The sequence below is a fragment of the Hyperolius riggenbachi genome, chromosome 8 (assembly GCF_040937935.1).
Source record: "Hyperolius riggenbachi isolate aHypRig1 chromosome 8, aHypRig1.pri, whole genome shotgun sequence".
Classification (NCBI taxonomy): Eukaryota; Metazoa; Chordata; class Amphibia; order Anura; family Hyperoliidae; genus Hyperolius; species Hyperolius riggenbachi.
In genome coordinates this window covers 248451354-248463682 of record NC_090653.1, presented here as the reverse complement: position 1 = coordinate 248463682, position 12329 = coordinate 248451354, and the positions used below count along the sequence as shown (strand labels likewise).

The window sequence follows — 12329 nt, the reverse complement described above, 5'->3', positions numbered from 1 at the left end:
AGCAGAATCCAGACTCTTATTGGAATCTACAGGAAGCGTTTAGAGGCTGTAATTTCTGCAAAAGGAGGATCTACTAAATATTGATTTAATTTCTTTTTTGTGGTGCCCAAATTTATGCACCTGCTTAATTTTGTTTAAACAATTATTGCACACTTTCTGTAAATCCAATAAACTTCATTTCACTTCTCCTATATGATATATTTAACTGACATTTTTTATCGTAACAACCAATGATTTATACAAGAAAATCATGACGATTAACAAGGTTGCCCAAACTTTTGCATCCCACTGTATGTACATAGTTTATGCAGAACCTCTGCCACACAACACGTATGTTACAGAAAGAGATGTAAACAATAAGGAGCTAGCGTTTAAAATCAATATCACGTTTCTATCGAAAAAATCTTCAGTAAACATTTTTGGCAGTTATTTTCACACAAACAAATGTGTCAGGACAGAAAACGAGCATGCAAACCCTTCCTCCTGGCCAGCTTTCCAGGCAGCAAATTTACCGGTAACCAATGATACCCTTTGAAACCAGACAGTGGCAACAAGGCTTCCGACTACCCACTGGGAATGTAAACGAACCAGTGTTTGGCCCAACAAGCAGTGGATCACTTTGGGGTGATCAAGAAGTCTGATGGAGGAGTCTGTGTTTCACACAATACTGCTTGGTAGGTCAGTGCATCTTGAATCGTCTTCACAATACAGTCACCAGCTTGTCTGGTTAGCTTTCAGAGAATACTACCTACTTGCATTCACAATGTCAACTGTAAAGTTTGGTGGTGAAGGTGCTATGGGGCTGCTTTTCATGATTTGGCTAACAGCAAACCAAAGTAGAAAAACCATAAACCAGTGATGGCTAACCTTGGCACTCCAGCTGTGACAAAACTACAAATCCTATCATGCCTCTGCCTCCCCGAGTTATGCTTAGAGCTGTCAGAGTATTGCAATGCCTCATGGGACTTGTAGTTCCACCACAGCTGGAGTGCCAAGGTTAGCCATCACTGCCATAAACTTTTACTTGATTACTATTAAAACAAAGACCATATAGTCCAAAACAGGTAAAATGGCCAAATAAATGTACTTCTTGCTCCAGATTGCACCTTCTGTTTCATACAAGCCTTATTTATGGTACAAGGGCCACTTTATCACAGGCAAAGAACAAGCTTGTTATACATCAGGAAGTTATTTACAGCATATGATTTGCAGGACTTAAAGGAACCCTGAGACAATCAAAGTAATAGGACTTATACTTGCCTGGGGCTTCCTCCAATCCCCTGTGATCCATTAGCTCCCACTGTGTTAGTCCAGTCCTCACGGTTGTGCCACAATTGAGCCAGGTTATGGGCAACTGTGCATGCTTGGTCCAGCTGCACTCACCTTCTGTTGCGCTCACCTGGCCAGGAGTGTTCTGCGCAAGCGCAGTTACAGTCTTGACTAACTGCACATAGGCAGACTGGGCGTGGCTGGGGGGTGCATGTGGCCAGGACCACGCATGTGCAGTAGTCTCCAACTGGCTCAGTTGGGGACATTACTGGAGCTAACAGCAGTGCAACGGAGGGGACAGGAAAGGTGGCGAGGGACCACAAGGGGTTAGAGGAAACCCCAGGTAAGTATAAATCCTTTTACTTTAATGTCTCAGGAACACTTTAATATGAAATGTTTGACTTGGGGGTTGGAGCATGTTGAGGCTGTAAGAGAGAGGGGAGAGGAGGGCCTGGATGCAGGACTGGATGGTGTAATGGTTAAGGGCTCTGCCTCTGACACAGGAGACCAGGGTTCCAATCTCGGCTCTGCCTATTCAGTAAGCCAGCACCTATTCAGTAGGAGACCTTAGGCAAGTCTCCCTAACACTGCTACTGCCTATGGAGTGCGCCCTAGTGGCTGCAGCTCTGGTGCTTTGAGTCCGCCAGGAGAAAAGCATGATATAAATGTTCTTTGTCTATAAAAAAAAAGAAGCGTATTTACTGTGAAAAGCAGCTGGCCACCTATGATCCATTGAAGCTTCCCATATTGGAATATTATTTTGCCTTTTTTGTAATGAACATTTTCTTATAGTTGGATTTATGTGAATTGCAATTATACAAACTGAAGCTGAACTAGATTGAGTGCAAAGGCTATCTAGGAAAATCTGTACTTCTGGGTTTCTGGCAATGGTTTGAGGAGCACATTTTCATGTCACGCATTACAATGACCATATGCACATAATGAGGTCCATAAGGTAATCCTTTCATCTTGGGTACAGATAACTGGATTGGCCTGCACAGATACCAGACCTAACTCCCATAGAAATGCTTTGTGAATATTTGCAACACATCTATAAGGAAGGTCCTAATATGCAACATCAGTGTCTGATCTCACCAATGCTCTTTTGGCTGAGTAAAACTTAATCTCCATAGCCTTGGTACAAAGTCTAGTGGAAAGTCTCTCATGAAGACAAGAGAATTTTATACCAACAAGGGAGAGTACAAAATAGATCTTGAAATGAACTGTGCAACAAACATGTGGGTGTGGGGTTAAAGTGTCTGCATACTTTTGCCCGTTTAGTCTACGTGGGAAAAACATTGAAATAATTCCAGGCTCACTCACTTCTCTGCTGTAAATGAATCCTGATTCAGGCCTCCCGTAGTGTAGCCAAGCCATTTGTTTTTACTTACGATTAAAACACAAAAATGTGCAGAGGAAGAAAAAAAAATCCCAAACCTCTGGAGAAAAGACTGTTTTAGAACAAGCGAAAGTTAAACAACAAAAAAGTGTTGTAACCAAATGACTCAAGCATTCAGTCCGGGAGATCTCCACCTCCTGAAGAAAAATAGCATTTTGTCACCAGACTGACTCGTGGAAATGGTCACACATCGACACAATGTCGCCCTCAGTGATGCCTCTCGGTCACTTTCTATTTTTACTCGATTTACAGACATTGTTTCCCGTGAACTGAATTAGTATGGTTGCTTAAGGTTCGTTTCCAGTAATTCTTCTGTGAGCCAAGAATGGTCTCTGCCAACCCCCCTTCCCTTGCCCACCCAGCATAATATACACTGCGCACTATGTACACAGAAAGTACACATCAATAAAACACAATGACCCAAGAATGGATGGTTTGACAGCAGCTCCCTGGAGAACCCCTCTTAAGGAGAATGCTAAACTAACACCAGCAGTGAGTGGCCCTATGATGGGTACAGGCGTTAGGATACCATATAAGAGCCATGGCAGGATCTATGCTTATTGCTCTTTATTGCCCACGACTGATTTATTAGGCAATTGATTTCTACTTCAGGAGCGGATGATGATGAATGATAACTGGCTAAAACTAAATGCTGCCAAAACTGAGGTTCTTGTCATCGGAGGTCAGGGTTTAACAGCAAAGCAGCTCCAATCTCAATCAGCAGCACTAAGGATAGAGAGTTCAGACCTGAAGTGCAGCCTGGGGGTACTTACTGACTGATGGGGAATTAAGCTTTAGGAATCAAATCTCAGTTGTTGTGAAACATTAATACCTCCAGCAGATCTTTCAACCCTAGTTCATGCCTTCATCACATCACAGATGGACTATTGCAATGTTCTCTATACAGGCCTTCCAAAGACCTGCACCGTCTGCAATTCGATACCTGAAAGACTTGTTGCAACTGCATCACACCCCACACAATCTTAGATCAAAATGATCGAATAACTTGGTCATCCCCCGAGTCCATCTCAAAACCTTTGGAGCCATGGCCTTCTGTCATGCTGCCCGTCATGCTGCCCCTACACTGTGGAACTCTGTGCCACACCCAATCTTCCTCCCCGGAAGCATTTTAGTCCAAAGTGAAGAGCCACCTGTTTAGTCTGGCATCTATGAACACCTGACTATTTCCTCTATAACACAGTCCAACCTGCAACTATGTATTGATCTGAGACGTATCTATGCACTTTCAGTCATATGGGAGAAAATGGGAGAAAAACACTTCACAAATGTTATTGTATTGTACTTCTCTGGTAATGATCATGGAATCATACTGTATCTCCCTTTTGCTTACTGTTTGTGACCAGCCAAGGATAGAAATACTAATTGAACAGCTGATACATTGCTTCTTATATTCATTTTTTTGAAAGAGGTTTCCAAGAAAAAATGATTATCTCTTAGGCCAATGTGTCTGTACATTAAAGGTGCTTGGAAATTTGAGCGTGCAGGAATGCAGATAGCAAAATATCGGTATTATATATTACTATTTTACTATTGCCAAAACCTCTCATCCCGCACACACTACCTGCCTAATGACTAAAACAAACCCTCTCCTCAACCCCCCACAGACTCTACCTGGCTAATCCCTAAAATTAACTTCCTCCCCTCACACACACCACCTGCCTAATACCTAGCGTTAACTCCCCCGCACACACTGCCTGCCTAATACATAAACCTTTAAACCTTACACCCCCCCCCCTGCACACACTACTTACCTAATACCTACCCTAAATCACCCCCCCCCCCCCCACACACACACACACAAACACCCTGCCTCCCTAATGCCTAAACTCCCCCCCCCCCGCACACACTGCCTGCCTAATACATAAACCTTTCAACCTTACCCCCCCCCCCCCCCCGCACACGCTACTTACCTAATGCCTAGCCCTAATTACCCCCCCCCCCACCCACCCACAGTGCCTCCCTAATACCTAGACCTTACCCCTCCTCGCCCACAATACTTACCTAATGCCTAACCCTAAATCAACCCCCGCACACACTGCCTCCCTAATGCCTAAACCTAAACTCCCCCCACCTTAGCACACACTACCTGCCTACCCTCTTTCCCTGAAATTAAGACATCCCCTGAAAGTAAGCCCTAGCAGGAATTTTGAGCATGCTCGAAATATAAGCCCTACCCTGAAAGTAAGCCCTAGCTGCAGTAAGGGGAAAAAAGGTATGGCAACTTGTGTTATTACTGGAGCCCATGGTCTTGCATGCAGGTCCAAGGCTCTAACATTGGGCCAATCACTGCAGTCGCTGCTATTCAGCGAGTGCAGTGATCGGCCCAATAACAGAGCCATGGTCCAGCCTACGATATTATCGGATCTAGTAGAAACACAAGTTGCCATACTTCTTCCCCATAGGCTGAAGATCAGCTGAGAGGAAGAGGAGGATTAGGGGGACATCACATGACATGGGGACAGTGTGACATGGAGCTAGGGGGAAGTGGAGAATGCAGGGGGACATTAGAGAACACAGAGGACACCAGGAGGACATAGGGTTACATGGGAGACAGGAGGACAGGGGATAGAGCAGGACACGTGTACAGAGGGGGACACCAGGAGGACCCTAAAGGTACAAGGGGACACAGGGGCACACAAGAGGTGGATCTAACAGAGGAAGAGGTGGCACAGTGGGAAAGGCAGGAGGACACACAGCACATGAATATAAAACACTGTCTTATTTTCAGGGAAACACGGGGTAATACCTAAACCATATCAGAGCCCGCTACATACCGGGCGCCCCAAATTTCCGCTTCGGTGCTCAAAGACCGATATTTTCTGATGGCGTCTATGGCAGTGCCCAATTAGTCCACTTGCCGAATGCGCCCTTTTTTCCTGCTACCTAGGCCAACCTCCTCTCCCCTCTGCAACGAGCCACCCATTCCCCTGCAGCAACCGTCCTTGTGCAATCACCATAGGCAAAAGCTCCATTGCAGCAGCCCCACCCCTAGTCCATGTGTAGTCATCATAGGCAGTTAACCCTAAGTGCAGAAGCCACACCCCTTCCACTTCAGCAGCTCAACAACCTCCATTATGTGCAATCACCATGAGTATCCATGTGCAAAGTATAAATCCGGCCTTGATAAGTCCCATTGGTTCACAGGTGAATTCCAGTCCACACTCCCTATGCCCCTGTCATTTGCTGATCAATCCTGTTTTGCCTCCTCCTACTTTTTATCTCTGTAAGTCTCTTGGGGATACTATCTGTAACTGTAACACTTCCCATCAACATTCTCAAAACACATCCATGTGAAGTTGCTACAACCCAACAAAGAAGTAGCGTTGGCTGTTTTTATAACATACTTACAACTGGAAAGTTCAGCAGTGGAAGAAAAGCATCACCTTTATTATTGTGAACCAAGCTAGAGCAATCTGAACTTGACCTTTTATTTAAAGTACTCCTGAATGGGGTTCCAAACAATATACTCTTTATGATGTTTGATTTCTGGTCCTGTGACGTATCCAGAGCCCCCTGTGTTCATCGCTCTACTAAGCTTTTGATTATGGGCGGGGAGGAAGTGTCATTTCTTCCTCCTCTCTGCCTGTCCTTAGCTTCACCCTCTGCACTCATAGCTTATAGTTCCTGATGTGAGTATCGCACACAGCGCGCAGGAGAGCTGCACTGTGTGTGAGCTTGTGCAACGCAGCTCCCCTGTGCACTGTGTGCAGTGTCAGATCAAGAACTATAAGCTACTAGAGCCAGGGGTGGAGCTAAGGACAGGCAGAGAGGAGGAGGAACTGACACTTCCTCCCCGGCCATCAATGACGTTCTGCTCAAGTTAAATATTACAGCTGAGCAGAACGGGGGACACAGGGGGGCCCTGGAGAGGGAGGAATAAAACAGTATAAAAAGTAAATTATTCACAAACCGGTACAGGGATATTTTAATGTAACTTAATTAAGAGCGGACTTACCTGCACCCCGCTGTTGACATCAAGCACATAAACCTCCTGATTTGTAACTCTCCCATGGCAGCCTCTGAAGGCAAAGTGAACTTGCGAGATGGCTGAGAACTTATTGCTGTCTTCCACAGGTTGCAGGTCACACTGATTAGGAATTGAGTCCTGGGGAACTGGATCTAGGGGGCAAAAACAATCAGGTTTTAGCGCTGAATTAAAGTGCAACAATAGACAACAGACATCTGATTAGGCTGTTATTAGACATGATCTTCATTAAATCATCAAATTGTCCACAAGCTGCAATATAAATGTTTTTTTTTTTCTGCTCCCTGACCCAGATTCCTTCATTCATACCTTCTTGATGGACTTATGCGGGCATACACGGCTCGTTTTATATTATCAGTCGAGCCGCTGATGGCTCGAATGATATTATTCAACCTGTCCGATACCCCGCCGGATCGATTCTGCGCTACATACCGGCGGGGAGAACAATGGGAGCAAACGAAACGCTGATTAGCAGCGCCCGCGGGGACGAGCGGGAATCGAGCCGGCGCATTCTCGAGCCGTGTATGCCCAGCATAAGGGCTTGTTCACAAGGGCATTTCTTTGTTATTTTGGTTTGTTTTTGTTTTGTTTGGTTTTGTCTGGTTTTGTTTGGTTTTGTCTGGATTTGTCTGGTTTTGTCTGGTTTTGTTTGCAGCATGGTGGTGTAGTGCTTAGCGCTCTCGCCTTGCATCGCTGGGTCCCCAGTTCGAGTCTCAGCCAGGTCAGCATTTGCAAGGAGTTTGTATGTTCTCCCCGTATCTGTGTGGGTTTCCTCCGGGCACTCTGGTTTCCTCCCACATCCCATAAACATACATATAAGTTAATTGGCTTCCCCTAAATTGGCACTAGACTATCATACATACATAGACATATGACTTAGGTAGGGATTAGATTGTGAGCCCCTCTGAGGGACAGTTAGTGACAAGACAATATACTCTGCACAACGCTGCGTAATATGTTGGCGCTATATAAATATAGTTATAATTATATATAATTATAATTAAAATTATAGTTAACATTTTTAAAGCTGGCTCTTTGAAAAGCGCTATCGCTTTGGAGATTAGCGGGAATCACCCCAGTGAGAATGGGCCCTTAGATGCAGAGGATCAGCAGAAGAGGCAATGTGCATTGTTTAAAAGGAAATAAATACGGCAGCCTCCATATCCCTCTCACCTCAGGCTCCCTTTAAAGGACAACTGAAGCAAGAAGTACATGGAGGCTGCCATATTTATTTTTATTTCCTTTTAAACAATACCGGTTGTCTGGCTGTCCTGCTGATCTATTTGGCTGCAGTAGTGTCTGAATCACACCAGAAACAAGCATGCAACTAATCTTGTCAGATGTGACAATAATGTCTGAAACACCTGATCTGCTGAATGCTTGTTCAGGGTCTATGGGCAAAAGTATTAGAGGCAGAGGATCAGCAGGACAGCCAGGCAACTGGTATTGTTTAAAAGGAAATTAATATGGCAGCCTACATACTGTATCCCTCTCACTTCAGCTGCACTTTAAGCTGGGTCCAAAGGGTTGTCAGAAAACTTTGATACCCCTGGGAGTCAGCAGTGTGATAGCACCAGGGTTTCTGATACGAATGCATAGACATACCCCTCACTTAGTGCGCTTATTTGTTGCTTTTGAGATGGGAGGAAGAATGTGTGGAAATCTATGAAGAGTCTTCACAAGCACTATTTGACACAGATTAGGTCTAGCCAGTGGAGTAGTAATAGAAGATACAGAGGCTACAACTGCATCTGGCCCATGGAGCAGAGGGCCCATTGTTCATCTGCTGCACTAGTTCTCCCATTGGTTCTACAGTGGTAATGATACACTCCTGTATGGTTATTACCATTAAGAACCAGTTCAGCTTCTCCTGCTACGCTGTCATCTTGTAGGTGTGGATCTGCACTGGGCCCTAGAGCAGGTATGTCAAACCGGTCCTACAAGGGCCGAGATCCTCACACATTTTTGTTACAGCTCAAATGAATTGATGGGTCTGAATCAGGATAGGTGTGGTCCATCAGGTAGAACACATTCCTTTCTTTCTCAGTCCATCCTAAACACTGGCATGGATCTGGCCCTCCAGGCCTGGAGTTTCGTCACATGTGCCCCAGAGGAACCAACACATTTTTGTCTTGCTTTCTCTTGCCTACTCTTCTGCTCCTAGTCTCCTCAAGAGTCAGAAAATGTCTTCAACAGATGTGAGCCTTTGCCATCTGCCGGTGGAAATAGGTAACTGCATGCAGGGAGCCCCTTGCATACATTGGATGCGTCACTTATGGATATCAAGCAAGGGGTACTATAGCGAAAAATTGTAAAATTTAAAAATATGTGCAAACATATACAAATAAGAAGCTCGTTTCTTCCAGAGTAAAATAAGCCATAAATTACTATTCTCCTATGTTGCTGTCACTTACAGTAGGAAGTAGAAATCTGACAGAAGCAACAGGTTTTGAACTAGTCCATCTCTTCATTGGGGATTCTCAGGGATTTATTTTCAAAAGCACTTAGGGAATGGCAGTTGCTCCGTCCAACTGCCAAAAAACTATGTAACGAGCAGGGAAGCTGGCCAGCATCATTGTTTAAGTCCTTTTTAGGGAATATCTTTATAAAGAATAAAAGCCTTGCTGAGAATCCCCTATAAAGAGATGGACTAGTCCAAAACCTGTCGCTTCTGTCAGATTTCTACTACCTACTGTAAGGGACAGCAGCATAGGAGAAAAGTAATTTATGGCTCATTTTACTCTGGAAAAAATGTACTTCTTATTTGTCTCTGCACATATTTTAAATTTTACAATTTTTCACCATAGTGCCCCTTTAATTGGACATCAGGGCATTGGGTTTTTTTTTTGTTTTCCTAAGCTGGAGTTATGTATTTATATAACTTTTGACATTTTTTGCAGTGTTTTACAGAGTGGCTTGTACAAATCAGGTCGCTAACTGTTCCTCCTGGGGAGCTCATGGTTGAATTCCCCCACCACAGTCTAGGACAATTACAGGGGAATCCATGTTAAACTATTAGTACCTTTCTGGGTTAGCTCGGAAGAAGCACACACAAACGCAAGGAGCACATAGAAACGCCAGACAAATAGTGCCCTGGCTGGGATATAACGGAACTCTCTGAGGTGTAACTGATACAGGCCCATCCTGTGCGTTGTGTTGTTCTGGGCTTCTGTACTTGGGTGGGAGAGTCATGGAGACTGCACTGTTATGGAGTGTGGTGGCCACACTTGCTGTATGACCGCTGGCAGATGGACCCCATAGCATGGGTGTTACTACATGGAAAGTGGGTATGAACATAGAGGTGCCCCATTCATTGCAGTTACACCCTTTAGCCAGCCACTTCCGTTCTTGTGATGACTCTTTTCTGGTTCCTCTTCTTTTGACAGCTACCTGTCACAATAGCAATTGTGGAGTCCCGTTCATGAATAACTGTTCAGTCTTCTGGGGAGGTAAGTCCACCACTACCTCCCTTTTTAAACTGATTTTAATTATGTTACTCTGATCTGGCACCTGTTAAACACACCTAGGTGCAAGATTAGTCCACCCTTGGTGGAGGGGTGTCATCCCATCTTCCTTCCTGTCTGCAGAGAGCGACTTTTACCTGAGTGGGGTCGGGTGTAATCTCCCCACCTCCCGATACAGTGGTTGGCTTACTGGTAAGCCACCTTTGTGAGTACCCTTCTTGTGGTTTACTTACACCACACCAATTGTACAAACATACTACATTATTACGAGTTCTCGATTTTTCTTTTTGTCTTTACAATGTTATGTGAATGTTGAGCCATTTCCTCTAGATGCTGTCTTAGGCTCATTCCACACTAGATGCAGTTGCAGAATGCAATCCGTGGTCCGGGCTCCGTTTTTCTAAACCGAAACATAAACGGCTGTGCCCGCTGCCCCCCTTGCTGGCTGCTTTCCCCTCCAGCCTACCTGGGGACACCTTGTCATAGAGGGGAGGAGCAGGCAGCAGGCAATCCGGATCTCCCTCCGTTTCTGGGTCTGTGTAGAGAGAGATCCGTTTTTGCATTGCCTGCCACTACCCCTCCCTGTATCTGGGCTCCGCGAAGTCCCAACAAATCCGGACCCTCTGTTCAGTTTTTCAACCCCGATCGCCCACAGATCCGTTTTTTTTATTGAGTGGAGACGGCTGCTATTTTTAACATTGGAATACGTGGCTCCAGTTTTATCCGGGCCCAAAAACAAAGCCACGGATACGTTTTTAAAACAAATGTGAACCGAGCCTAAGTAGACAAAAGTGGGTACCTTCAGACTCTATGCATTGGTCTGGGGCATAAGTACACATTGTGGGGCCCCCAGCAAAACTTTGATGGGTTCCTGCAATGTTCACACCCCTTCCCTTGCCTACCACTGGTGACCCTCACAGCCTGGGGCCCCTTCTTGCAAGAATCATACAACAAGTGTGAACATCATAATCCTACCACCAATAAGAAGTGTAACCCTAAAAACAATGGATCTGAAGAATGGACCCCTTTATCAAAGGGAGTGAAGTTGTAGTTAAGGGCCCCCTTACAGCTCTGGACCCCTCTGGCTTTGCAGGCCAGCAAGCTGCTCCCCTGTAGTTATGTCCCTGGCATTGGTTCTTTCCCCAAGTCTGGGAACAATTTGGTCTGTTCCTGGAATCAGGTGACATTACAAGCTCTACGTTAGTCCTGCCTAATTGTTATTAGAGTGTGTGTCAGTTGCGGTGGCTGGAGCCGTGTCCCTGAGTCACAGCCTGTCCCACCATGTCACTCAGCAGCAGCAGGGTCAGTCTTAGGGAGCCGGAGTTTCCCCGGTGTGTCACCACGTGCGCTCTAGTCAGACACATAGTAAAAATAGCAGGCTGCCCTCTGGATGCATGGGCTGCTTCCTGCCTGGAGGGGTGAGGACGGACACACGGAAGCCCCACGCTGGATTCATAGGACATTTAATTAATGAGTGGGGCTCACATCCAAGCTCTGTAGTGGGTCACAGACCTGAGCCGTCACCATTGTGCGCTGCTTCCTGCCTGCACAAAAAACAACCCTTATCAGGAGGGAACAGACTGACTCTCCGGCCGGCCTCTGTAGCAGCAGGACTTCCATAGACTGAGCGTGGAACCCCGCCGCACGCTGACTCAGGCTCAGCACACAGTATGGACGCTCTGCTGCACTCACATCGGCTGGTTCATCAAAGAGGCTCTATAGTGACATATACTAGTGCAGTACATTATTCAGGATACTCACTTTTAATATTCAGCATCAGAAACCCTTCCTAAATCTAATGCTGTATACTGGTATGCTGAGTGCAGTCATTGGCCCTCCCATTGATGCTTAGCCTAGGCCAGTGATGGCTAACCTTGGCACTCCAGCTGTGGTGGAACTACAAGTCCCATGAGGCATTGCAATACTCTGACAGCTCTAATCATAACTCGGGGAGGCAGAGGCATAATGGGATTTGTAGTTTTGTCACAGCTGGAGTACCAAGGTTAGCCATCACTGGCCTAGGCTGTTGAACTATGCTGAATTCCCCTCCCAGAGCATTTTGGGAGGCCAGGCATTATTTTCTCTGGCTTTGGGATTCTCAGAAACAAACATTCTGCAGAGCAGCACCTGACAGGACTAAAGATGCCGCCACCTGTGATAAATTTCAGAACGTAAATCAGGGTGAGGAAAT

General features: G+C 45.6%; 1 protein-coding gene across 2 annotated transcripts in view; it reads right to left on the bottom strand.

Annotated features, from left to right (window-relative positions):
* Positions 1-12329, bottom strand: part of ENG (endoglin) — a 128306-nt gene that overhangs the window by 42799 nt on the left and 73178 nt on the right. For both annotated transcript variants that reach the window (XM_068248553.1, XM_068248554.1), the window contains exon 3: positions 6645-6808. In XM_068248553.1, the coding sequence (XP_068104654.1) occupies positions 6645-6808 (164 nt within the window). The remainder of the gene's footprint in view (positions 1-6644; positions 6809-12329) is intronic.